Raw genomic sequence first — 24,561 nt, 5'->3', positions numbered from 1 at the left:
CTGGGAACTTGTGTTACTGAGAACTCATTGATGGATTTTCCTTATCAATGAAAAGGGACATCCTAATCATGGTTGCAGCCACTACAGGTTGGAGGTGTCATCGTGTAATAAGTATTGCCAAAGTTGTTTTTTTCTGGATCTAATCATGATTTAATCACGTAGTAATCTCCCAAGAAAGTGCTATTATGCACACTCTCTTATGCCTATTATGTGGCAGCAAGGGTGGCAAAAAAGTACTTCTTTGCCTATACCATCTCATCCTGATTTTGTCACCCAGTAGAGCTATTTCAAGTGATGAGGAACCTGTGTCACACATATTCACTTAGAACTGGATACTATAGTAATCACAGATTGTGTTGTCTGGTCAGTGTTCTTGGGATCAGTTATTGATGATATGGGCCAGATACATCATCAGACCTCATGCAAAGCTTGACCCTTGTCCACCTTGGCTGATAAAGTCTAGTAGAGGTAGATTGACTGGAAAATGCCCCATTATGTCAGAGAGAGATGCCTGGTGCCTTGAAGAAGGCTGTAATGCACTCCCTCCTGGGGCGAATCTCACAGGTATGGGACAACTCAAGTAAGGCCCGGCACCTTCAGATGTTCTTGGAGGAAACAGATTGTCTGGATCCATATCTGTCAGGCCTTGATGGCCAGAAACCTGGCCATCCGTCATGACAGAACTGAGCAGATCAAGATTTCCCCATTAGTTATTTTTATGCCAGGAAAATCTCCACTAGCTAAAACTTCTGTGACTATCCCTGCAACACACGGTCTGATAAAGAACAGTTGCAATTTGATTCCACCGGAAATGGTGAGATGCATAACCATTTCCAAAAAGCCTGAAAGATGTGTGCCATGAACCTTGCTCAACTCTCTGCAGTTATTAATCTGGGGGTTCATTTAGACCACCCAGTTTAAAGCAGTCCCAGAAGCTCAAAACAAACAGCATCTGACTCTAAATTCAACTCCGACTATTGAAACAGCATGAGGTCTTTTTTGTATTTTATTTGTGGAAAACATTTGGACTGCAGACATTCCTGAACCAGATAAGAAAAACAGTTCCAAGAGAACAGTCATTAAGGCTCTTCTGTCTAGAAAGGACCCCAAATCTTTGTGCCAGAGTCCAGCTCAGAATTGGCTTGACATGTAGCCTTGGACCCTTCTCTAGAAGAACACTCACGGTCCCAAGCCATTGCGAACAGTGATAAGGCACCAGTTCAAAACTGCACTACATACAAGAGAAACTTGATCTGGCAAGAAGAGCTACTGGCAGGAAGCTACAGTTACTGTCTGCAAGCCTGATAAATAAGAACAAGAAGGCAGTTCGGCATCCATCACCCTGTTTTCCTATTCAGGTCTTCAAACTACGAGATACACATCACATGATGTGAAAGTACAAAAGTGTTAAGTACAGCAAGGGTGAGGAACCTTTGAATCTGCTGATATCCTGGAGGTTGTTAAAATAGAAGATAAACCTTGATTTTGGAAAAAGCTTTTAGGTGGTATCCAGAAGGTTCAAGCTCTTTTTGTTCACTTATTCAAGGCTTACCTAACCTGGTTGTTTCATTTTACAGATGCATGTTGTTTGCTTTGAACAAAATTTGCCAGAACATGTTGAATTGCTCTTCTTTTTTGTGGTGTAGTAACCTATCCATATCCTTTCCATGTTATTTCTGTCTCTGATCTCCAAACTTTGGTTTTCCAGGTGTTTTCAACTTCATCTCCCAGAAGCCCCAGTCGATTTGGTCGACAATCAGGAATTCTGGGAACCAAAGTCCAAAACATCATGAGAAACAAAATTTGGGAACCACTGAATTAAGGTACATATCCATCATCCTATGCCCTGTCTTGCCTTTTTTTGGTGAGGCCAGAATCCATGGACTAAAAAAGACCTGTCCACTGCAGACCTGTAATGGAGTTCTTTTGCATTTGTTTCTTAACAACATAGCCTATATAAGCCCAGTGTCCTACTTTAAAAAGACACCTGTGTGATAAAGAAAGGAAGATTGGAAGAGGCAGGGATTGTGAGTCAGTTTGAACAGTGCATGTGAACTGGAGCCAGCAACTACAGTACCTTTTCCCCTGGGGTGACGGATATTCTCCAGATACAGTGCATGTGTGCAGAATATCCATTGGGAAACTGAGGGGAGGAGAAGTTCCCTTGACTGTCTTGTAGGGTCTCTCCACAAGCTGGTGGGAAAGAAGAGAAAACGCAGGCACACGCATTAAAAAATAGCCATAAAGCTGTTCATTTAAAGTTATTCTCTGTGGTGTAATGGTTTGAGTGATAGGAGATGATCAGATGGTGGGGGGGGGGGAGCTGGGAGTAAGAGGCATACTTCTGGCATAATCGTGCGATCACACTGAATTTTCAAACACATCACTCTTATCTAGTACTTATCCCATGAAGATCTAGGAATGTTCCACAACTAAACCATTCCTGGGACTTGTCCGTGAATGGTTTGTTGCTGGAGCATTCCTGGATCTTCAAGGGATAAGTCCTGGATGACCATGATCATGACGCCATCTGAAAATCTTCAGCGTCATCGCATGATTATGCTGGAAGTATGCCTTTTATTCCCGGCTTTCCCCCACTTCTGATAACCTCTTTGGACTACTGTGGAGACCAGGGTTCCAATCCCAGCTCAGCTATGAAACTATTGGGTGGCCTTGGGCAAGTCACACTCTCTCAGCCTCAAAGGATGGCAATGGCAAACCCCCTCTGGAAAAACTTGCCAAGAAAACTCCATGTTAGGTTCACCTTACAGTTGCCATAAGTTGGAAAACACTTGAAGACACACAACAGCAACAGCAATGTAAGTGCACATTTCCAAACCTAACTTTGCAGCCTTAAGGACTGGAAACTTGCTTTTAAAAAAGGACAGAAGTGGATATTCTCATGACAGTAAATCTTCTGTGCAATTCCATCAGAGCTGTTGGTAAAGAGGGACTGCAGGACAGTCCTCCTTCTTCTCCTAAACCATACCTCCCACTGGAAGTTGTCATTCATTTCTTTTTAAAGCTCTTCTTTTGCTCCTAAAATTGGCTCATGCAAGATCATATCCTCCCCTTTGGTTTTCATTCCCCCCCCCCCCAAAGTATCTATATAGCCTGTTCTACAGCGGCGAAGGTAGCTATGGAAACTAAACCCGATGCCATGTTGCTACAGTGATGGAAGTCAGGACTCAAGCCCAGGCGATCTAAACCTTTACAAGAGTTTTCGTGTTCTCTTCTGTCGCTGCCTTTTGCAGGGAAACACCAGGGGATCCAGAAAATCCTCTTAGAAACAATGCTCCCGTCCCAACTCCTCCTTTCTATTCCCAGCATACCAACCCACCAGGGCCCCAATCCTCGCCAGCTCTTAAATGCATCCAAATGCTAGCAAAAGCTTCCCAAGAGCTGCAGTCTGGCAAGATGATGATGATGATGTGTGTGTGTGTGTGTGTGTGTGTGTGTGTGTGTTTGTTTGTGGTGGCAATGCATCCCTTGCACAAATCCTGGCACGGGGAGGTCATCTCTCTACGTTGCCACGTTGTCCTGCCTCCAGCCAGTGAACTCTGCCCAGCTGGAGCCAGAACAACGCCATCTGGAACTGGACCAGGACCACCATCTGGAGACCAGATGATCTGACTGGGCAAGGATTTGCTTGGAAGCTCACAAGGACCACAATACCTTCACTCCTTCCTAGGGCTTCCCAAAAAGGCACAAAGGAAAAACACCTGGATGAAAGGAAACGGGGCCAGAGTAGACATTATTATTATTATTGTTGTTGTTGTTGTTGTTGTTATTATTATTATTATTATTATTATTATTGTCTTACAAACAGCTCTCTTGACCTTATGCCACCATGATGTTGCATGGGTGCAAAAATGACAAAATTTGGCTGCTACCCACAAGACTCTACATCCTGACAATTTTGGGTGTTTTTTTTTAAAAATTATCTTTATTAGCTATTCTACAAGTAAAATAAAACCCAAATCACAACACTGTACACACTGTACAATCTTACAAACATGTTAAACAAACACTTCTAAAACAGGACTTCCTTAATTCAGCTTTATGAGGTGATACTCTAGTCTATCCTTCTTATTTGTTTTGCTTTATTACTTAGTTCTTCTTATAGTTTGATTCCTTGCTTTTTGTTGAATGGTTGTTTTTCAGACAACATTTGGGGTTAACCCAAACAGAAAGTTGGAAAAAAAAAACCACATTTGTGGGATTTTTTTCAGACAATGTTTGCATGAAAGAGAAATAATATGAAAATAACCCGAATGCAAAGTCATCAAAACCAGATCCTTTTTACTTTCGCTAAATTCAGAAAATACAAAGGAGCTTTCCGTTCGGATGAATGCATCTGACAAACCACTTTTTTTGCTAATGAGAAACCATACCTTTTAAAGCACTGTCTTGATCTGAGACAAAATGCCTTTTGCAAAACGCTGCGTTTCTTAGAAATTAAAATGATCTCAGGTTCATTCGACTCCTTCGCCAGCAAAGAATAAACATGGCAGAGTTTTGTTCAAAAATTAATATTTAACTGTCATGCAAGTACTTTGGAAATCCTATTTCCAAACTGTGTCATTCTGGCGGTGACTTTTGGACCACTGATTTTGTACTTGGACCACTTTATTATATTTGTCATCTCAGTGCTCTGATGCCCAAATTGGTAGATGACTTCTGGGAAGTCCTAAGAATTTCACTGAAAGTTCTCACAGTGTGGTTGTGAACATGACACAGAGACGAAACATTACTGACTCATGTCTCCTGTGATGACACTTCCACATCTCATGACGTATATGTGAATACACATCTCCATGGAGGAGCAACATGCCTCTCTTGAGCTTTGGGGAAGATGTGGAAGTGTGGCAAGATGGACCCTGAGTCATCCTGGTCCTCCTCTGCGTCTCATCGGAAACTGACCACAGTCTCATTGCAAAGGCCAAAAGGGACGGTTATTTAGCAAAGACTCCCAAGAGTCGGATGGTCATCTACCCCGATTAACAGTTTAACATCAGAACAGGGCGGATTTTTGTCTTCAACAAGGAACTAAAACATCAGTGATGTTTACAGAGCTGAGTCCGTTTCTGGAAACAGCAAACAATTTATTTTCAATCTGCAGGGAAATGAAATCCCTTTCCTCTTTACTTTCAGTCCCTGGTTTAAAAAACCCCACTGGTGACATTGGAGAAAATGTTCTTCCCATAGCAGTTACTGATGCTATTTTCATTCCATTCCATTTGTATGCTGCCTCTCTCCCAGAAAGAGACCCAAGGCAGCTCACAAATGAAAACATTTTCTAAGGCTTTACAATAACAGTTTTGAAAACAATCAAAAACACCAAATGCGTAAAAACAATACAAAATTTCATATATTAAAAACTGCACTGCACACCCCATATAACAAACACCCCATACAAAAGGCTATCCCATGGGTATGTATTAAAAGCCTGCCTTAAAAAGCAGGCTGATGTTATGCTATATTGTGACAAACAGTATGTGTGCACCTCCAACGCTATGAGCTAAGAAAAGCTGAAGGACACCTTTTGCTATATTTTAGAATTCGGACCACTGACATTCGCATGTCGCTAACAGTAAACCTTAGTTTGCAATCTAGTCTTCCGTAGTCATGAAAGAAGATATGTCCCTTTCCCAAGCTTTCTTTGAATTCCTTAAAAACCAGGTCACTGTGTTTGCCAAGCTGTCTAATACACAAATAATGCCAACCTGGACAGAAGAACTCCAGATTCCAGTGGGATATCTTGATTCAAGAACCAAGCAGAAAGTAGGCTAGACAGTCATTTATGCTCCAGGTGATTCCTGCAGTTACATAATTAATACGAAACCAAGCAATAAAGAAGTTGAAGGGAAGTATCCAATTGGATACAGATTGTGATGTCCATGCCTGCCTGGCCATATCTAGGCAATTTCTTTGTCCAGAGACATAGATTGCTGGCACACTGCAAAATTAATGCAACTTGACATCGCTTTAACTCTCATGGCTTCATCCTATGGAATCCTGGGGTTTGTAGTTTGTTGCGGCACCAGAGCCCTCTCACAGAGGTAGCTAAATAGCTCACAAAACTACAGCTTCCAGAATTCAGTGTCATGGAGCCGTGGCAGTTAGAGTCAAACTGCATTAATTCTGCAGTGTAGATGCAACTACAATTAAGGTAAATGTGGGAATGGTCATGCAAAAATTTATCATCCCCAAATATTGGCATATAAAAGGACCCTGAGAGGGAGAGCGAGCATAACACTTTGCAAAAAAGAAGAAGAAATGCATCCCCTTCATGCCTTGCACATCTCTTGCTACATCAAACTGAACACAGGAAAGTATTCGCTTGGCACCGCAACTGAGGGATAAAATACTATGAATATTCAAGTCCATAATGACAAAGGTAGCACTGCCTTTTGGCAACACAGCTAGATAATAAAACATTCAGGATAGAGACAAGTTCAAGAAGCATACTGACAAGTTGGAACGTGTCCAGAAACCAGGATGATCAAAGGTCTGGGAATGTTTAGCTTGGAGAAGACAAAACCAACAGGGAACATTAACAGCCACCTTTAAATATCTGAAAGGATGTCACACAGAAGATGGAGCAAGCTTGTGTTCTGTTGCTGGAGAGATTTGAACATGAAAGAATGGGTTCAAATTACAAGAAAAGAGATTCCACTTAAAGATTAGGAAGAACCTCTTTACCATAAGAACTGTTTGACAGTGGAACAGACTGCCTCGGAGGGTGGTGGACCCTCCATCATTGGAGGTCTTTAAATAGAGTTTGGATGGGTATCTTTCAGGAGTGGTTAATTTGGCAGTGCTTGGAATAGATGACCCTTGCAACTCCTTCCAGCTCTAAGATTCTATGAATCTTCTCCCTGACTCCAAAAGCTGACTACTTGGTCACAGAACAGGAGATGATGCTAGCTGCAAATGAGGCTCCTTTTAATTTTGCTACATCTACACATTTGAGAGCCAACATGATGTAGTGGTTTGAGCATTGGACTAGGACCCTGGAGACCAGGGTTCGAATCCCAGTTCGGCCATGTAAACCCACTTGGTGACCTTGGGTAAGTCACATTCTCTCAGCCTTGGAGGATGGCAATGGCAATCCCCTCTGAAAAAACTTGCCAAGAACACTCCATGATAGGTTCCCAACTTACGGTGACTTACAGGTCATGGTAAGTCAGGAACAACTTGGAGGCACACAATAACAACAACAATCTACACACGTCAGCATAACTCACAGACAACGAATCCTCGGTGCTTATGCTTAAAGCTTTCTAAGGGTTCACAATCCTGACCAAAAGCATCTTGCCTAACTCAGGCTGACCACAGGCCCTCCTTTAGCAGGACATGTCCTACTTATCAGCCTTCTGACCAGGAGGAATTCCAAAATGTCCTCCATTCTGAGCATGACCAAGAAGCATGGATTTACATTCCTATGAGTGTTTTTAGCTTTTATTTGGTAATGTCCCACAATTTTCTGGACTGCCTTGTCCTCCTTTGCAGTTAGGAAATCTGGTCACCGTGGCCTAACCCTGACCAACAGCACAGGATCTCCCCCATTAGATTCACATAAGTGGCTGAAATTAGAAACTGCACAAGTCTCAAGTACTAAAGCTGTCAAGGAGGGCTGCAGGAGCCGTGAAGCTTTCTGATGGCTTGCATGCCACAGAACCAGATGCTGCCGGAGGGGAGATCCATTGAGAAAACCCCAGGTGTGTGTACACATGTCTGCAGCAGATGCAAACCTGGGGCCTTGGGACTGGAGACATAGTGCTCTTCTGCCAGGTACAAAATATCTGGGAGGGAGCCAGGCAGCTGCAGTTATGAGGCCGTTCCCTCACCTAGTTTCTCACGTCCCCTCCCCGCTTTGGGACGTCTGAGCCCTCATGTAGCCTTCTAAATGTTTGTTTAATAACTCTGGTCTTAATAAAGCAGAAAATCTCCCCCTCCCCAAGGGAAGACGTGCAAAAGCCTCCCTTCACATGTTGCTCCGACCGTGCCAAAAGAGGAAGCGCATCGCACTCAGGAGTCCTCTTTTGGCACTTCTGCGTAGCATGCAAAGCCACCTTCTGTCAACATCCAATTCCTAGCAGCTTTGTTTGGAGGGACCGGGAGGGAGGGGAGAATGCTGGTTAAGCCACTGTAACTAAGCGCATATCTCCATGGTTATGTTATGTGGGCAACGGTCCAGGGCCCGAACAGTTGGCTGCCTGGTACATGGTATATAGTTCCTCCCCTCCTCCCTTTGCAACCTTCACAAAAAATGCAGAGGGATTTATTACAGCCCAAGACATCCGAGAGAAACAAAAGCAGGGTGATGGGAAATGTGGGGTGGAAAGGCGGTGGAGGAAAAGCATGTGGAGGGAGGAACGTAAGCCAGTGGGAAAATAAGTGCAAGTGCATTGCACACGAAGCCTTTGACGGCTGGTTCTGCTAATGCTCCAACTCTGAACTTACTCCACACACTACTCCTAGCTCTCGTTTCTTCCTATTTTTCCCTATCCACTTCCTTACCAATGTTTTCCTCTTTCTCCTTCATGCACACCCATTCTGCCCTGTATTCTGGGTCACTCGCCCCGTTCAGAAAAGCAATCCCTGCTGGAATGGCTGCATTCCTCCCTAGAAAAACAACTCGATTCTGTTTACAAGTCTGTCCTCTCCACGGAAACAGAGAGACCCAGCAGAGGATGGATGCTGGGAAGCTCCCCAACCAGATCAGGTCTTGGGAGTCCAACAGGAAGCAAAAAGTTTCACACACTCTTTGGCATGTCTTTGGCTCCTGGTCCCCCTTTGCCTTCTGTTCTGACATCTGTTCGGTTTGGAGAGCCAGGGCTGGTGTCGACTGGATGGTCTCCAAAGCCGTGGCGAAGATGGGAGCTATCCATTCAACCCTGGGCTCCAAAATTGTGCGTTATGTCATGCTGTTTCCATTCATAAAGCAATGGGAAGAGCTCAGACGGGAGCATGAGGTCAGACCCTAGGGGGATTATAACATGCAACGGAAAGGCCAGAACATTCCAGGCTCAGCTTAGCCCAGCCGCAACGGATGATGCCAAGAGACGGGAGGCAACCCATCTTCCTTCAAGAAACTCCCCAAAGGAGTTGCCTCACTGCGAACCTTCATGATAAAATAAAGCAGAGGCCAGAGGGAAATTCAGATGTGCTCCTTCTTTGGAGGCAGAAGAATGGCCCACTTTGCAGTTTCGAACTGACTGGGAGCATGCCTACATGGGCCATTTACTCTGGTTTCCCCTCATTTTCATGTCTCCCTGTACATACGACGCAGGACCAAAGTCCTGATTCGAACATGGACTGTCTTCACGAGGGAAGGACAGTTCTGCATCAAATCTAGGCCATCCCTTAAACTGCATTAAGAAAAATTCACCGTTTGTGCCAGATTTTCCAGGAAAATACAGAGTACATTGCAGCAAATGCTGGTCAACTGTTTATATGCGTGTCCCACTGTGCCCTCGGGTTCCACTGCTGCCGCTGGCATAAATCACTCCCAAAGAGGCGGCCAGCAATGTGATTGATGCTGGGCAGCTCATTCTTGACCTCAGTGGGAGTGACTCGCACCCGCAGGGGTGGCACCAGGTGGCACAGTGGGATGCCCAGATGTGCCTGTTCTCTATTCCGTTATGTTCAATTCTAATAGTTTGCTTTTGCCTGAGTCTACTGGGAAGGACAAGATTATCCCCCCCCCCCCGAGTTAACTGAGCACAAATTAGTTTTCCATTTTGAACTTCATTTGTACAAGCTAAAATAAACTGAGGACAAATGGGAAAAGAGAGAAAAATGGGTGGAGGTGAAAGAAAGGGATATTTTAAAAGCAGCTGAAAAAGTGGGACAAGAGATGATTAATCAGAACCATCCCTACCATACTGAGACAGTTGGAGGGTATGGAGTAGTGGGAAAAGACAGAATTGATATAAACGGAAGACATTGTCAACATCATCCAGTCCTCTCTGTACATTTCTGGGAATCAAGAGCCATGGCTGCACAATAGCACCCAAGAGCTTCTCTGCAGATGGCAAGCAGCCAGCAGTACTTACCAGGGCATTTATACAGCTTGCGTGCTTGAGCGATATCTCCTTTGCTTAGTCGGGTTCGTTGGCCAATGGAAGGCTGCATCCCATTCACATTATATTTGGGGAGGATGGTGTCTAGGAAGATTCCCCTGAAATGAAAGCACAGAGCAGACAGTGAACACTTCCAGGTCTTTAGCTCCTCTGCACAAGCACACCCTGAAGGGCAAGCAACTTTTCACATGGGGTGGATGTTTTATTCAGAACTTTGAACTGGAATTGGAACTCAAGACTGTTTGGAAACATATGGTAGTTTTCAGTGGAGAAAATGTAAATGGTAAACCTTTTGCGGTGCACCTTACTATTTCCCCTTGTTCTGACACCGTCCTGTTTGGATGATGCATGGTCCAATGCCCAGTTTTGGTGCACGCAATCTGGATGGCATCTGGCACGTTAAGCACCAGAACCAGGGTATAAAAACCTTTAAGCCAATTTTTAAAACATACCTCTTTTGAGAAGATTTGGAGCCATGTGGCTGTCTGCATGGGCATCCAACTGAGCTGTTTGGCACATCTCTCACTGTCTCCAGTTGCTTGCACTGAGGTCAGAAAGAGATGCCCAGCTGTATGATCTTTGCTGGGTGCCTCATTCTGACTTCAGAAGTGAGAGATCTGTGATGTTGGCAGATGAAACTGGGCAGCGTAACAGGATACCCATGCAAGACAGTCATTCTGGCATGGATACAGAAGGCCAGGTAATGGGGAGAAGGGGAGATTGATACATCTCTGAGGCCAGGATAGTATGGGTGCCTCTGGAGTGTCCAGGTCAGTGCAGATAAGACCTGGGGCTCACATGCATCTAAACTGAACTGCCCACCCCACTTTTAAAATGCATCAAAAGTAACACTGGAATGGGGGTGCAGCTGGAATGTAAGTGTGCATGCATGCACATCAGACTCTCCAATAGAAATACTGTTGATCTGATAGCTAGGAACATGCAGGCAGGGGCATGTATGAACAAGAGTCATAACTCCCCCTTGCAGGTCTTTCCAGTGGATTTTAAATTAAGGAAGAAGAACAAAACCCTAAAGTAACGTCCCACCAGCTGCAGAGACTCTGCTGGTGATCTTACATTAATCAGCCTTGGCCGCTCTAAGCTGCTGAGAGTAACAATAATCTAGTTATCGAGAAAATGTTAGCAACCATTTAAATTATAGATCAGTTGGGTTTCATGGTAGCACACAAAGTATTAAAGCTTGTAAGTCTATATTGCTGTAATTATTACTTTCCAGTGTAGAAATGAAGACAAAGCAGGAAGGTGAAATCACAATTAACTGGAGTGGAAGGAAAACAGCAGCAAGCCTTTCTCTAATAACTGTGTTGCAAGGTTGGTGCATCCAGAAGCTGTGCTGCTATTGCAACTGGCCAGCTGCTCTTGGCTGCATCAGATTCAGGGCTTGTCTACTGACTAGTGAATATACTCATGTATAAGTCTAGAAATATTAGTCCAAAAATTGACCCCAAAAATCAGAGTCAACTTATCCACGGGTCAATGTTAGTATTATACTTTAACTCTTATTTTAAAAAAGAAACAATCCCCTGGTGAAAAGCAAGAGTATAATTTGTCCTGGAAACAATGGCATCCCTCTATTCTCTACGGTACCCAGGATATACACATCCTATAACCAAATGTAACACATCTCTAGATGTACAGGTCATTGCTTTATTTATTGCAATCAATCTTATTCCAAGGGTCAACAGGAAAAGTCAAGGGACACAGTTGGAAGACTGGGCTGCAGTATGAGCAATCTTTACAAGGATAGTTAACGCTGATACGCTTTTTGTAATAGAAACAAGGAGAAGTTATTTTCGGAAGCAACCAGATATTCGGAAATCCTGGATTTCCTGCTATTACGGTGAAACAAAGTCAGTTCTAAAGATACTGAAGTTTTCTTAGCGCTGAACAGGAAGCGAACAGTGCTGGTTGTACTCCGCTACTGATATGCATTGTCTGGATAAAAAATTGTCAAAAAATACAGAACATTACTAATACTGATTAATACACAATAATAGCATAACCTCTCTATATGTGCCACCTTACCCTCAAACGTTTGGCAGATAAAAATTGGAAGCCCAGGCTGCAGTTAAGATGGCAAAAGTCATCAGTGAAAAATAATGCAAGTAGAAGGAGCTGCAGCAGTTTGCTTTTGTTTGAGCCTCTTGAAAAGTGCAAATGTTTGCCCCCTCTAAACATGAAATTCATTTTTGTTTCCTATACACCTTATATACTATGGCCTGAAGGTAATTGTATGCACAGTAATTTTAATCATTTTGTGCATGAAACAAAGCTTGTGTACATTCAACCATCAGAAAGCCAAGGGGTCACGATCTCAGTTATCCATGAAAAAAAGTTTTGGTTGTTGGTATATTTCAGAATTCCAGATAAGGAAGACTCAACCTGTAGCAATAGCAGAAAGAGTGGCAGACGAGCCTCACTGGACTTTATGGCATTTGAAAGCTGGGCTATATGTTATGCCCTTGAAGGTAAAACAGGAAAATACACAAAATCATAAAGCAAGGACATAGACACATTTCTGCAAAAAAGCAATGGGGATGTTTCCATGGAGATACCAGCTGGGAGAGAGTACATATAATATGTCAGAGTGACATTTTGGCTTGTTATGGCCAAGATGGATGCCACCTGTCAGAACGGCCAAGAAGGAATTGAGAGGAATTATATGTTTTCTGGAGGGAGATAAAGGGGAGAGATGGTGGCTTTTTGTGAAGGTCTACATTCGGAGAGGTCTCCATCCTGCCTCTTGTCAGAGGGCTTGCCTTCACAATTTCAATACTCCTCATTCTATTCAAACAGAATGCGATCTCTCCATACACAATTCAGAGGAATTTGGGGGGGGGGGGGGGGGTTTGCAGAGAAAAGTCCACTGAAAAAGGAATGATGTTTTTTATTGGCGTATCCACAAGGATGTGGATTATCAAATGTATGGCTGAAGGTCCACCTCATATGGATTCGCATGGCTGCACATTTTTGACAGAGGGAGAGTGAACAGATGCAAATTTGTGCAAAAAATAAAGACAATTAAGGGCCGATGCGAATGTGTGAAAATCCGCAGCCGCCTATGCAATACACTTACATGTAGACTAGCCCGGAGTTGCTCATGTAAACAGAAAAGTGCTGGATGAGATATTGCGCATTGGCAAGCGATGCTGAAAGGAGGCTGGCAGTTTGGAGCAAGGGAAACCATATATGAAAAATTGTCTCTGTGCAAAGATTTTTAAAATTAAAATATTTTAGAAGCAAAACCAAAGCTATAGCCAAGATGACTAAAATTTTGCACTAGAAGCAAGTATGTTCTGCACTCTGAATGGATTTTGGAGGGATTAAGCACAGCGATGGAACATATGTTTTGGATACAGGAGAGCCCAGGTTCAATTTCTGGTAACTGGAATTAGAACAGTTATGATTTAGGCTTGAAAAAATACAACGGCACATGAGACCTCCATGGCTATGGCAACAGTGAAAGAGACCTGAATGAATATAGATGGAGGTGGAATAGAAAAAAGGAAGGGAAAAGTTGAGAAAACTGTTGCAGGCACACTTCTCTCTCTCAAAACATGGAGATGCCATTGTCAGCGGATCGAGCCTTGCCTTCCCTTTCTTTGGTTGTCCATATGGACATGCTTAAGTCTGAAAAAGGAGGGGAGGTGGGCCATTTTCTCCAGTGACCTACACTTTCCATCCAACTGCCATGAGTGATTTTCAGGAATATTTTCCTGGCCTGCAGCACATATTGTTACACCTTCATCCACTTGGCATGGCCTTACATCTGGCAACTGAAGCAGACCAAACGTAGCAAAGGAATTTGGGGGGGAAAGGAGCAAAGGGAAGCCTGATGCACCGTGGCAGCCCTGCAAACAGCTGCACGTCATTCTGTAAAAGTCCTCCCTCTTCTCCATCTCCTTCCTGTTTCTCTCCAAAACTTTATCCAGAAAGCAAAGCGATAAGATCACACGAATAAACTTCCGTTTTCCTGCAAACCTTGGAATCCGAGGTCCAAGACCGTCCACTGCCCAGCTGACAACTAGGCTCCTGATTTCTCAAACAGGCTTTAAAAATATCAGGCTTCTTCTGAGAATATGCTTGTAAAACCATTGGGATTAAGCAAATCTCTTGGGAGAAAAGGCTGGCAAATATGGGAATGCAGAGAATCATCTTGGTACTATCACAGGAACTGTGTATGCTGGGAAACAGGGCAATGTTCCCCATTTGTTTGGAGGTCTCAGGATCTAATTCCAGCCTCAACACATTCGGAAGATGTTGGGGAAAGAGAGGAGACACATGTTTTTCAAACTGAAGGGTCATCAGCAAAGTGAGAATTTCTCTGCTTCCATTCCATTGCAGTTCTCCAAATCCTATCTGCATTTTCTTCACATGCATCCCTTGGATTAGTTTTTAGTTCCCATGTATATTTTGGTAAGTATTTCTTCCTAAAGTACATACTTTGCCTCCTTAATGTACACATTTTAATGCATTTTCCCAATTCATAAATGTGTGTTTATGACATTATCTTTCCACAGCGGTGGGACTGCATGCTCTTGAAAGGCAAGAGGCTATGCTGATGACAGCGAAGAAAGCTGATGGGAAGAAAAGCAATTGATGTGCTGGAGAAGAGTTCTGTGGACACCATGGATTGCTAAAAAGATAAATAAATGGGTCTTAGAGCAAATCAAGCCTGAATTCTCCCTAAAAGTCAAGATATCTAAACTGAAACTGTTGTACTTTGGACATATGATGAAAAGATAGGACTCACTAGAAAAGACAATAATTCTTGGGAAGGTAGAAGGCAGCAGGAAAAGAGGAAAACTGAAAATCTTTGTTGCGATCTCGGGACTTTGCTGGGAAAATACCTTTTTAATCCCAGCTTTCCCCCCATGTGATAAAGTCGGGTCAGGGCTGCTGGTGGACACAGCAAAACCCAGAGCTGGAGTGAGTATTCTGCAATCTAGAGTCCTTAAGTTGCTAGAACTGGAAGTGTGAGCCAGAAATAAAGGAAACAGAAGACAGTCCCCTCCGGTTGAAGGGCAGGATCCCAAAATGTATGCTAGGCCCATCCCAGACCAGAGACATCACACTACCTGTCAGCCACAGGGACCAATGGCTGAACCTTGGCTTTGCATTCACACCATCTCATTGACATTCCTAGTCAATGCTCTGGAGATGGTGATAGCTGGTTTATCAAAGAGGACATCAGAGTGAAGTGGCTAGACTGCATTTGCACAGGGAAAGTCCAAGTTTGGTCAGCTGTTAAGGGCACAGGTGCTCTACCAGAGGAAACGATGGCAACACAAATGATAAGGGATCCCTCCCTTGCACAACAAGGGGGTTTGGCACAATAATCTCCCATCCATCGCAGCTGAGGCTGTGTTAGTCTTCCAGAAGAGAGACCCAGAGGCACGTGCTCGGCAGCTTGGAATAAGGCTGACAACAATACTAGCCTGAGCATGCTGAGCAGCAGAAAAGTGCTGAGCAAGAATCAACATTGTGCGGGTCACACCCTCCTTGCCTGTGGCCATCGGTATCTGTAGAGCACACAAGAATCCTTGCACTTAAGCTTGTCTTGCCAATCCAAGCTCCTGAGGGAAAAGAGATTGACAAGCCCCAAAATAATGAAGGATAATTTGGAGACAAGAGGCCCAGTAGATGACAGCATAGGCTGATGACAGGCAAAGGCATGATCTGAGGAGAGATAGGTTTGTGGCGCAATGCAAGAAGGTTCACCACTAGGAATCTCAGCTTAACTCCTTTGGCCTGTTTCCAGGGGTTCAGAGGCAAAGCTATAATAATTAACAACTTGCCCTCCAAATTTCCAACCTCACATTGGTAGTGGAGAAAGGCACATCTACGGGTATATATATGACGCATGTCTCCCGAAGAACGAAGAGAGCCTATCCTAATGTGCCTCTGAGAAAATGGCAATGTATCTCCTGTATTGAGGTCAGCCTCTGCTATGTCAGAGCTCTGCAAAGAGTGGCAGGTTATGATCACAGATGGATCAAGGAAAAACAGACGCAAAGCAATAGGCCTGGCCCAACAATGCAGCATATATTAAACTTTCCAGGAAAGGGTTAACATTTCACAGCTCTCAAGACTACTGCAATCCAAGCTCCTGAGATTATTTTCCAGAGAACAATTCTCTATTGAGGGAAGGGGCTTCAACAACCAGGAAATGACAGATATAGTTCCCCTCAGCTGGGATTCTAGCTGCAATCCATGCGCTCATTCGCCAAACTACATTCCATGCAAGGTTACACCATTTGGAGAAAAGCTGTGAATTTAATTAGGTTTGGAGTGGGAACTAGCTCACAAGGACCAATAGAGTCATTATTCTTCTTTTCACAATGTTCTCTTCCTCTCCTGCTGAGAACAGATGAACAGGCAGGGAAACGAGAAGAGAAGATGGCATATCCATGCTTTGTCTACCTATGGTTGGGCATTGGAGCTGGACTATTAGCTTCCATCAACAATTTAGATCTGTTGGGGATGCTTTGATTTGGATTTCCTGCATGGCAGGGGATTGGAGTGGATGGCCCTTGCGATCTCTTCCAACTCTATGATTCTATGATTCTAAGACAGGAAGAAAATCCATTCATTTGAGATGTGGTGCTGGAGAAGAGTGCTGAGGATCCCATGGACAGCCAAAAGAACAAATAAATGGGCCCTAGAGCAGATCAAGCCGGAAATCTCCCTGACCAAACTGAGGCTGTCATACTTCGGAAACATCATGAGAAGGAAGGACTCATTGGAAAAGACAATAATACTGGGAAAGATGGAGGGAAAGAGGAAGAGAGGAAGGCCACATACTAGATGCATGAACTCTATTTAAAAAGGCCATGGGTTTTACAGGGTTGCAGGAATTAAGCAGAGCAGTGGAGGACAGAGGGTCTTGGAGATGTCTCATCCATAGGGTCGCCATGCATTGAGATCAACTCAAGGGCAGTTAACAACAACAGGATCCACTGTTGGACAGCCAGCATGACATAATGGTTTGAGTACTGAATATGACTCTGGAGACCAGGGTTTGATTCCCATCTCAGCCATGAAACCCACTTTGGGCAAATCACACTCGGTCAGCCTCAGGGGAAGGCAATGGCAAACCTCCTTTGAACCAGTCTTGCAAAGAAAACTCTATGATAGGGCTGCCACAAATCAGAAATGACTTGAAGGCACACAACAACAACAGGCTGCACTGTCATGCAAAGGGGCATCAGAAGACACAGGAGAAAGGTATATACAGATGGAAGGAGTTCAATGTTGTGTACATAGTTTTCTGTTCTGCCCTCCTCTTCATTTTATCCTCGTAACACATCTATTGGTAGATTAGGCAGAAAAATGACCCATAGTTACAGCACTGAATTTTGCAACCTGATGAAGATTTGGAACCCAGACTCCCTAGTCCTAGCCTGACATTCTAAACATTTGCAGTTCTGGAATGATTTATCTCTCCCTTTCCAAGTATAGACGAGGACAACCGCCTGGCACAAACATCACCCTTTGACTGCCATGGGCAAGAGGAGAAGGCAAGAGAGGTAAACAAAGACAAATCAGGCTCAGCTTACTGCAAACAAACCATTGCTTGTCTGATTTGCAGGTCTTATACGCAACCTGGATGGGTTTGGAGTTTTTTTTTTAAGCTGAATTTTAGTTAAATTGAAAAAAAAAAAAAGACTCTGATATATTGCTAGGCTAGATTGTGGAGTCATATCCTATCTGCTTCTGCCTGACCCAATCCCTTCAAATCCATGCCAGTAAAGCTTCTGATACACAGTGATTCCCTAGTCCTTCACACAACTTACAACAGGCCACACTGCCAGACAGCTCCAAAGGGCCTATAATCTGCAAAGCTTGCTTCATTTGTTTTGGGATTGTCCTGGGGCAGGTAGGGAATACTGAATTTTTTTAAGAGAGGCATTTCCCCCAATACACACACACACACACACACACACACACACACACAGGGCACGCAGCAAAATATAGCAGAAAATGTGCAAAAAACATCATGCAAGCTTGCAAAGCTCACTGCCTTTTCCATCAGTCATAGACGTTAGTTATGCAAGCTTTTGAAGCGCACAGCCTTCTCCATCAGTCATAGACATTAAAAGTCATTTTAGGGGAAGAAATGTGATGATGGGAGGTTACAGACCTTCATCTTTCTTGAGATGCTGAAGCTGAATTTAAGATGGAGGGAGGTTCAACGCAGGTAAAGGCCATACCCCTTGCTGGCCATGAGGCATTTGGGACACAAAAGCTAGACAAGGCAGTAAATTATTTTCCTCCCTTTTAGAAACAAAGGCAGTGCCTTTGAGATCTAACCTGTATTTGTCCTGTGAGAGGCTACAAGGTACAATACAGTGAGTTCCTTGAGACAGCTCTGTACCGACACATCGGTAGGCAACTTTGCTGTATTTCCTACAATGTTGCTTGTGCAACATTGGCAGTGTTGCTTGTGCATTGTGCATAATGGTGCATTGTACACAATGTTGCTTGTGCAACATTGACCATCTGGATGTGAACTCAAACAAAAAAACCGAACAAGGAACCCAGGAATGAGCAAAAAGAAAAACAGAACATCACACCGATATTTCACCAGCGACTGCCTCCCATTCTGCCTTTCCTAAGGTAAACATTTGAGCTTGCTCTTAATTCCTAGAGAAAGCAGGAAGCCGCTAGGTCACTGCCAGCCCTTGTTAAAGTCTGCCAGGACTGTTTGGATAGGGGTGCTGGTGTTTGCCTTGGGGCCCTCATACAGCAAACTCTCCTCTACAGCAAAGCTTATTCAGTTGCGGCTACTAAATGACGCTGTTCCCCCTACCCCCCAGGCCTCCAAATGAGATGCAAAGCAGAGTTGCCTTGGGGCTTCTGGGAGGAATATCCCCATTTATTTTTTCAAAGCAGCCAGACCAAGTCAACAGTGTTTCCTCTTCACTGCCCCTGACAGCGGTCCTGCATTCCTGTCCCTGCTCCGCCTGTCCCCTAAAGCCCTCTGCGTGCCCTCTGGCACCAGCGCACTCCTTGCCACATGAATGAGGCAGCTGTTTCCTTTCTCTCCCAGGCTCTCCAACTCTTGCCTGGGCACACGCAGGAGCACACTCAGCAGTCCTTTCTGTGCCTGATTGCGCCTGGACTTAGAAAGACCCACTGTGGTGCTATTCAAAACACCACACTAGGAGAGGAGAGACCGTCAGGGTTCCATGCGTGCCTGGCAGCTTGGGCATAGAAACCCCTTCCCATGGCCTCAAAGGAAAGGGACAAAGGATGCAGGGAAGACTAGAAGTCTCCTGACATTGACAGAATGCAGCCTGTTTGTGTCTGGGGTGTGTGTTTGTGTGTGTGGCACACACATGCACATGAATGCATGCATGCTCCTTCAGCTGTCCACAAGACTGGATTTCATTATCCTATTGATTTTCTTGGGAGTCACTCCTTCCCATCCAACGCACTACTCCAAGTTGTTTCTCCACCAGTATCTCTTCTTTGAACTGCTGCAGTCCACACAGACAGAATCAACTCTAGTGCTAACCAACATATGTCAACAAATATGGGGGGAGGATGGTGGCCAGCAGATTGGAAATGATCAATATACCACAAAAAAGGAGACACAAAACACTGCAGCAACTGTAGGACTACAGCACTGATCTCCCATGCAAACTCAATGGAAAAGATAATAATGCTAGGAAAGGGATGTAGAAAGAGAGGAAGACCGCATGCTAGATGGATAGACTCTATTACGGATGTCAAGGGTATGAATGTACAGGACCTGATTGGAGCAATGGAAGACAGGGAGTATTGGAGAGGTCCAGCCACAGGGTCGCCATGAGTCAGGATTAACTCAAAGGTGGTTAACAACAATTTCTTCTTCCTCTAATAACTTCCATTTCATTCTAGTACTGCATCAGATGAAGATTTGGAATACATTTCAAACCTTCTTCTCATGTCCAATCATTATAATTCACCCCATAAACCAGCAACCAGGTGCAGATCACACATTATAAAGGAAGGAGAAAGAAGGGAAAAACGGAGAAACGCTGTAAGGTGTATTGACACTTGGAAACAAACCCTCAAGGAAATGGTCAACCACTGTGATCATACTGTTGCATAAGATGTACAAAATAAAATAAACAAAAAGCAACCCAAAATCCAAAACACCTTCCTAAGCATTTTGGATAAGGGAGACTCAGCCTGTAATAAAGAATATGGGACCACAATTCAATTAATCTTTCTTCCAAACCCAGGCTCCTCGACAAACAAAAGGCAGCCTACATTGTATTCACAGATCTGGCCAACGGCTGCATCGCTTAGGCCCCTGAATAAGATTCACATTCACATTACAGTGCAAGGAACAAGCTTAGTTTGACAACTGATGATTTTGATATCTCTGGGACTTGGATATCTCTCTCTGCTTTGTGGCTGGAAAGAAAGGTCTACATAAAACCTGGAAATGTTTTACCCCAAGGTATGGGCTTCCCCTTTAAGACAAGTGAGGTGCGCATGTGCATGCAGGAAAATGAATGTGGGCTAGGTGAACATATTAAACAATATATCTTGGATGCTCACTTGGAGAAAGTGTTCCTGGAGTAGTGCATTATGCTGTCAAAATCGTACGTCTCGCCCAAAGACTCCACCTCTTCAGGCTCCATCTTCAGGAAGTTATACTCCTGCCCTGCGGAAACAGGAGGCAGAAGCATGAGAAATGCAAGCTATACAGGCAGTAACTATCTGTTCCACAAATGTTATTCATTCCCAAGCTTCCCTCTTCTGCTATACTGCCAGTCAGCTGCTGTCATTTCTCCTTCCTTCTGGGAAGACAAAAGTGACATTCTCTTCCATACAAAACATTCAGTAAAGCAGAGCCTTGCTTTGAATGAATGCCGACTGAGCCGAAGGTTTATTATTTCTGGCTTGGTGAGTATGACTCAAGAGTCCAATTTAGGACATATTTGCATCACTCTGCTGCAGGGCTCTCTCCAAGCATGTATTCTTCCATCACTTCCCACTTGGGCAGTGTGTATGTTTTCTAAGAAGGAGAAATCATAAGCATTGCATAGGCAGATACATAAGTGGGCCAAAAATCACTGCGTCCGGGGAGAGTGGCAAAATTACAAAATTTATCTATTTATTAAAATACAGCACAACCGCTGTATCTATGGGGGATATGTTCACAGAGTCACTGTGGAGAGTGAAAATCACAGATAATAGCGAATCCTATCTCTCCAGCAAATGTTGACCAAAGAGTCCCATTAGAGGATCTCTAGATGGCTAGAGAAGTGTTCTTCCTAAGCATCTGGAGGTCCTCTAGCATGATTATATGGTCAACTCCTGCTGGATGTTGACCACAAAATTGCATTGGTGGATCTCCATAAATGGGTGCCACAATGGAGAAGACCCTTTCCCATGTCCTCTGACCTCATCACTCGACCGATGGGACACAGAGGAGAACCTTTCCAGTTGACCCTAAACCTTGGGCAGGCTGACATGAAATGGGAAGTGAATGGGGTGCAGGTATGAGTGGGTAATGGAAGGACAATGAAACTAAAGGGAGAACACCTGAAGTTCATACATTCCTGGTGCTGGACTTTTCATGCTTGCTTCCTTAGGAAGAAGGGGAAAGAGACAGGAGATGGGAGCCTTTACCTGGTTGGATGTTTTCACTGATAATTATGATACACACTTAGTCAAAAAGTTGAGAAATGATCAGCACAACTTCGAAATAGCTCATCCCAATCTATTATAAGACCCATATATAAAAAAGGAGGCAGATTGAACCTAATGAATTATTGTCCCATCAGCTTATTGTTGGTAGTAGGCAAATTGTCAATAACTGACTATTAGAATGGATAGAGGCCAAAGGTATTCTAGGGAATATGCTGGCAGGCTTCAGAAAAGGAAGGGAAGTTATGGATCACTGTATAGTTTTAAGGTTGTATGCAAAAGTTTGCAGAGCAAATGTAACTTGATAGATAGATGATGGGGCTTTTACCTGGTTGGATGTGTTCGCGGATAATGGAGACGTGGGCATCCCGGTCTGGGCGCGTGTGTTCATGCCAGAAACCAATGACATGGCCCAACTCATGTACCACAATTCCAAATTTGTCACAGTTTTTCCCAATGGAGATGGCCTGAGGGCCGCCACCTCTGCGCCCCACATAGGAACAGCACCTGGATGGAGAACAGCATTAAATCCAATGCCTCAGTTACAAGCCGGCTGAGAAGTCTCAACAGAAAACAGAAATACAAGCTTCCATCCTTCTTCCATCATGGGAAGTGCAAAGGTCAGAAGAGGATAACATCAAGCCCCTTTCCCTCTCCTATCTCCCTCCCCAGGAGAAAAGCAGAGTTTTTCCCTTTTCAAGGGAAAAAGCTCACATTGCTGGGATTGATCCACGTGTCTATAAACTATTCCCAGATGTGCATTACTAAGATCCTTGGAGTACAGCTGCAGGATGGAGCTTCTACAGCTGACTCGAATGATGCAGTTTTAAAAAGGGGGTTGACAACAAAACCATAGTAACTAAACTGAACAGAAATATACAAAGACAGGCGGAGTACACCTTTCCAAAGGCGCCGTCCAAAGAAATCACTCTGGAGCAGGCAAGAAACAGATTTCTATTAAGGCCAGAGAGGATCAACCTCTCTTTAGTGATCATCCTAATTTACTAATTTTGGAAGAGAACTCAAAGAAAAAGCAAATTAGCAAAATAATGTGTTTCAGTCTACTGGATTTTTTTTTTATGGATTGGAAAACAGCAACCTTATAAACCATTAAGAAATAATTAAGGGTAGTATTATCCCTTCTGGCTTAGCTTTTCGGATATTGTTTTACATTGTCTTGCAGATTTTATTAAAAGGGGTGGTTTGTTTTTGGGGATTTTTTTTAAGTTTCATGGTGGTAGTCTTTCTTCATTGCAAGCAAAACCTTGACTCCAGGAAATCCAAATCCAGCAGCTGTTAGTATCTGCTGAAGAGTTAAGAAAAGGAGATGACATTTGGAGAGAGGATGTGATCCAGGTGTTTACATTTTAGCTGTCATTTCTGCCTCCTGTATCTTTGCACTTTGGCTAGATCTGTGTTTAGAATAGGCCCACCAAAGCCTGTTCCAGTTTGCAGTTTAGAAAAGGATCCAGTCCTCAGAACAATTTCATCTGGCCTTCGGGAACCCTCCTCAAATTGAATCCATATATCTATATATATTATAAGATGTACAAATTCACTGATGAGCTTGCAAAGAAAATAAATGTTCAGAAGCTGAGTTAGCACTGTAGGTATGCCATACTTTAAAGCAGGGATGAATCAAGTGCAACCCCTCAAAGCTGTATTTGAAGCCCCTGAACTCTCCAAATACTCTCAGGAGTCTCCAAACTGCTCTTTCCTGGCCAAAGGTGAAAAGGGAGGGTATATTACTTCTTCTGGAAGGTTTGAGCAGTAACAATTCATTCTTTAAATAGTTTACATAGTCCTCCTACACAAGGTGGAACTTGGGGTAAAACAGGATGCTTGGTCATGGAAAGGTGGAAATTATCTGGAACCTAATGCTTGCTCAGAGGTTGCCCCAGTGTAATATCTGTCAAAGAGGTGGCTTACATAAAATACCTCTAGTCTATACTATGCAGTGGAAAGTTCCAGGTTCTTTGAAATAAAATAACAGAGGTCAGAGCTTTGCTATTGTTCAAACCAGGAGAAAATCCTGGGTCACTGTCCTAGAAAAGTTAAGCAAAATCCTAGGGGTCTTTCCCTTTCTCTCTAGCTACTCCAATCTCTAATTCAGCCTTTGAAAAATCTCAGGGCTTTATCACACATGGCTTTTAAACTGTGATTAGAGCTGGGGGGAAAGTGCCTTTGGTGATACCTATTGCATGACAACACCTCTAACCTACTGCTGCTGCTGTGTCTGTGATATGCGGTTTGGGCAACCTTTTGCATTGAGGGGAAAACCCGTCAATGGGTTCACAATCATTCTAGTCCCCAGGTGCAAAATGTTGCTGCTGGGGCAGTTGAGATATTGGCATCATGTGGATTGAGAAGACATGCAATAAAGGCTGCTCACAAACAGGTATAATTCCACACACACACACACACACATTTACAAGTGGGATTGAGGCAAGAATGGGGCTGGCACGGTAATGTCCCCAGTGAGCCCCGAGGTTTATTCTTCTGCTTTCCCAAAAGAGCTGCCTGCAAGAATACACCCACACAGCAGACAGGGCTGGATGAGCAAGCAACTATCTTTGACCTCTCATCTAATGCATTAATCACTTGGCAATGCTCCACACGTCTTGACAAGTAGGTTGCCAAGCAGCTTTCCTTTGCCCTTGCATAGCAGAGGCCGTGTCACTGGTGGAGACGCTCTGCCTCTCGCTTACCCGCACGGCCGGTACGTAAAAACGATGTAGCTATCTTCATCGTTCCGCTCCAAGAAGGTGACGCAGGTGTACTTCTCCCAGTGGCGCATGGC

The 24,561-nt window shown here is 43.9% G+C and overlaps 1 protein-coding gene across 2 annotated transcripts in view; it reads right to left on the bottom strand.

Annotated features, from left to right (window-relative positions):
• The window catches only part of BMP1 (bone morphogenetic protein 1), a 94,054-nt gene that overhangs the window by 21,996 nt on the left and 47,497 nt on the right, over positions 1–24,561 (bottom strand). For both annotated transcript variants that reach the window (XM_042473328.1, XM_042473327.1), the window contains exons 5-9: positions 24,470–24,561; positions 22,090–22,268; positions 20,667–20,772; positions 10,065–10,189; positions 2,078–2,193 (exon numbers count right to left, since the gene is read on the bottom strand). In XM_042473328.1, coding sequence (XP_042329262.1) covers positions 2,078–2,193; positions 10,065–10,189; positions 20,667–20,772; positions 22,090–22,268; positions 24,470–24,561 — 618 coding nt within the window. The remainder of the gene's footprint in view (positions 1–2,077; positions 2,194–10,064; positions 10,190–20,666; positions 20,773–22,089; positions 22,269–24,469) is intronic.

Source organism: Sceloporus undulatus, chromosome 6 (genome assembly GCF_019175285.1).
Source record: "Sceloporus undulatus isolate JIND9_A2432 ecotype Alabama chromosome 6, SceUnd_v1.1, whole genome shotgun sequence".
NCBI classification, from domain to species: Eukaryota; Metazoa; Chordata; class Lepidosauria; order Squamata; family Phrynosomatidae; genus Sceloporus; species Sceloporus undulatus.
The sequence above is the reverse complement of the archived record's forward strand: the minus strand, read 5'-3'. Positions and strand labels throughout refer to the sequence as shown.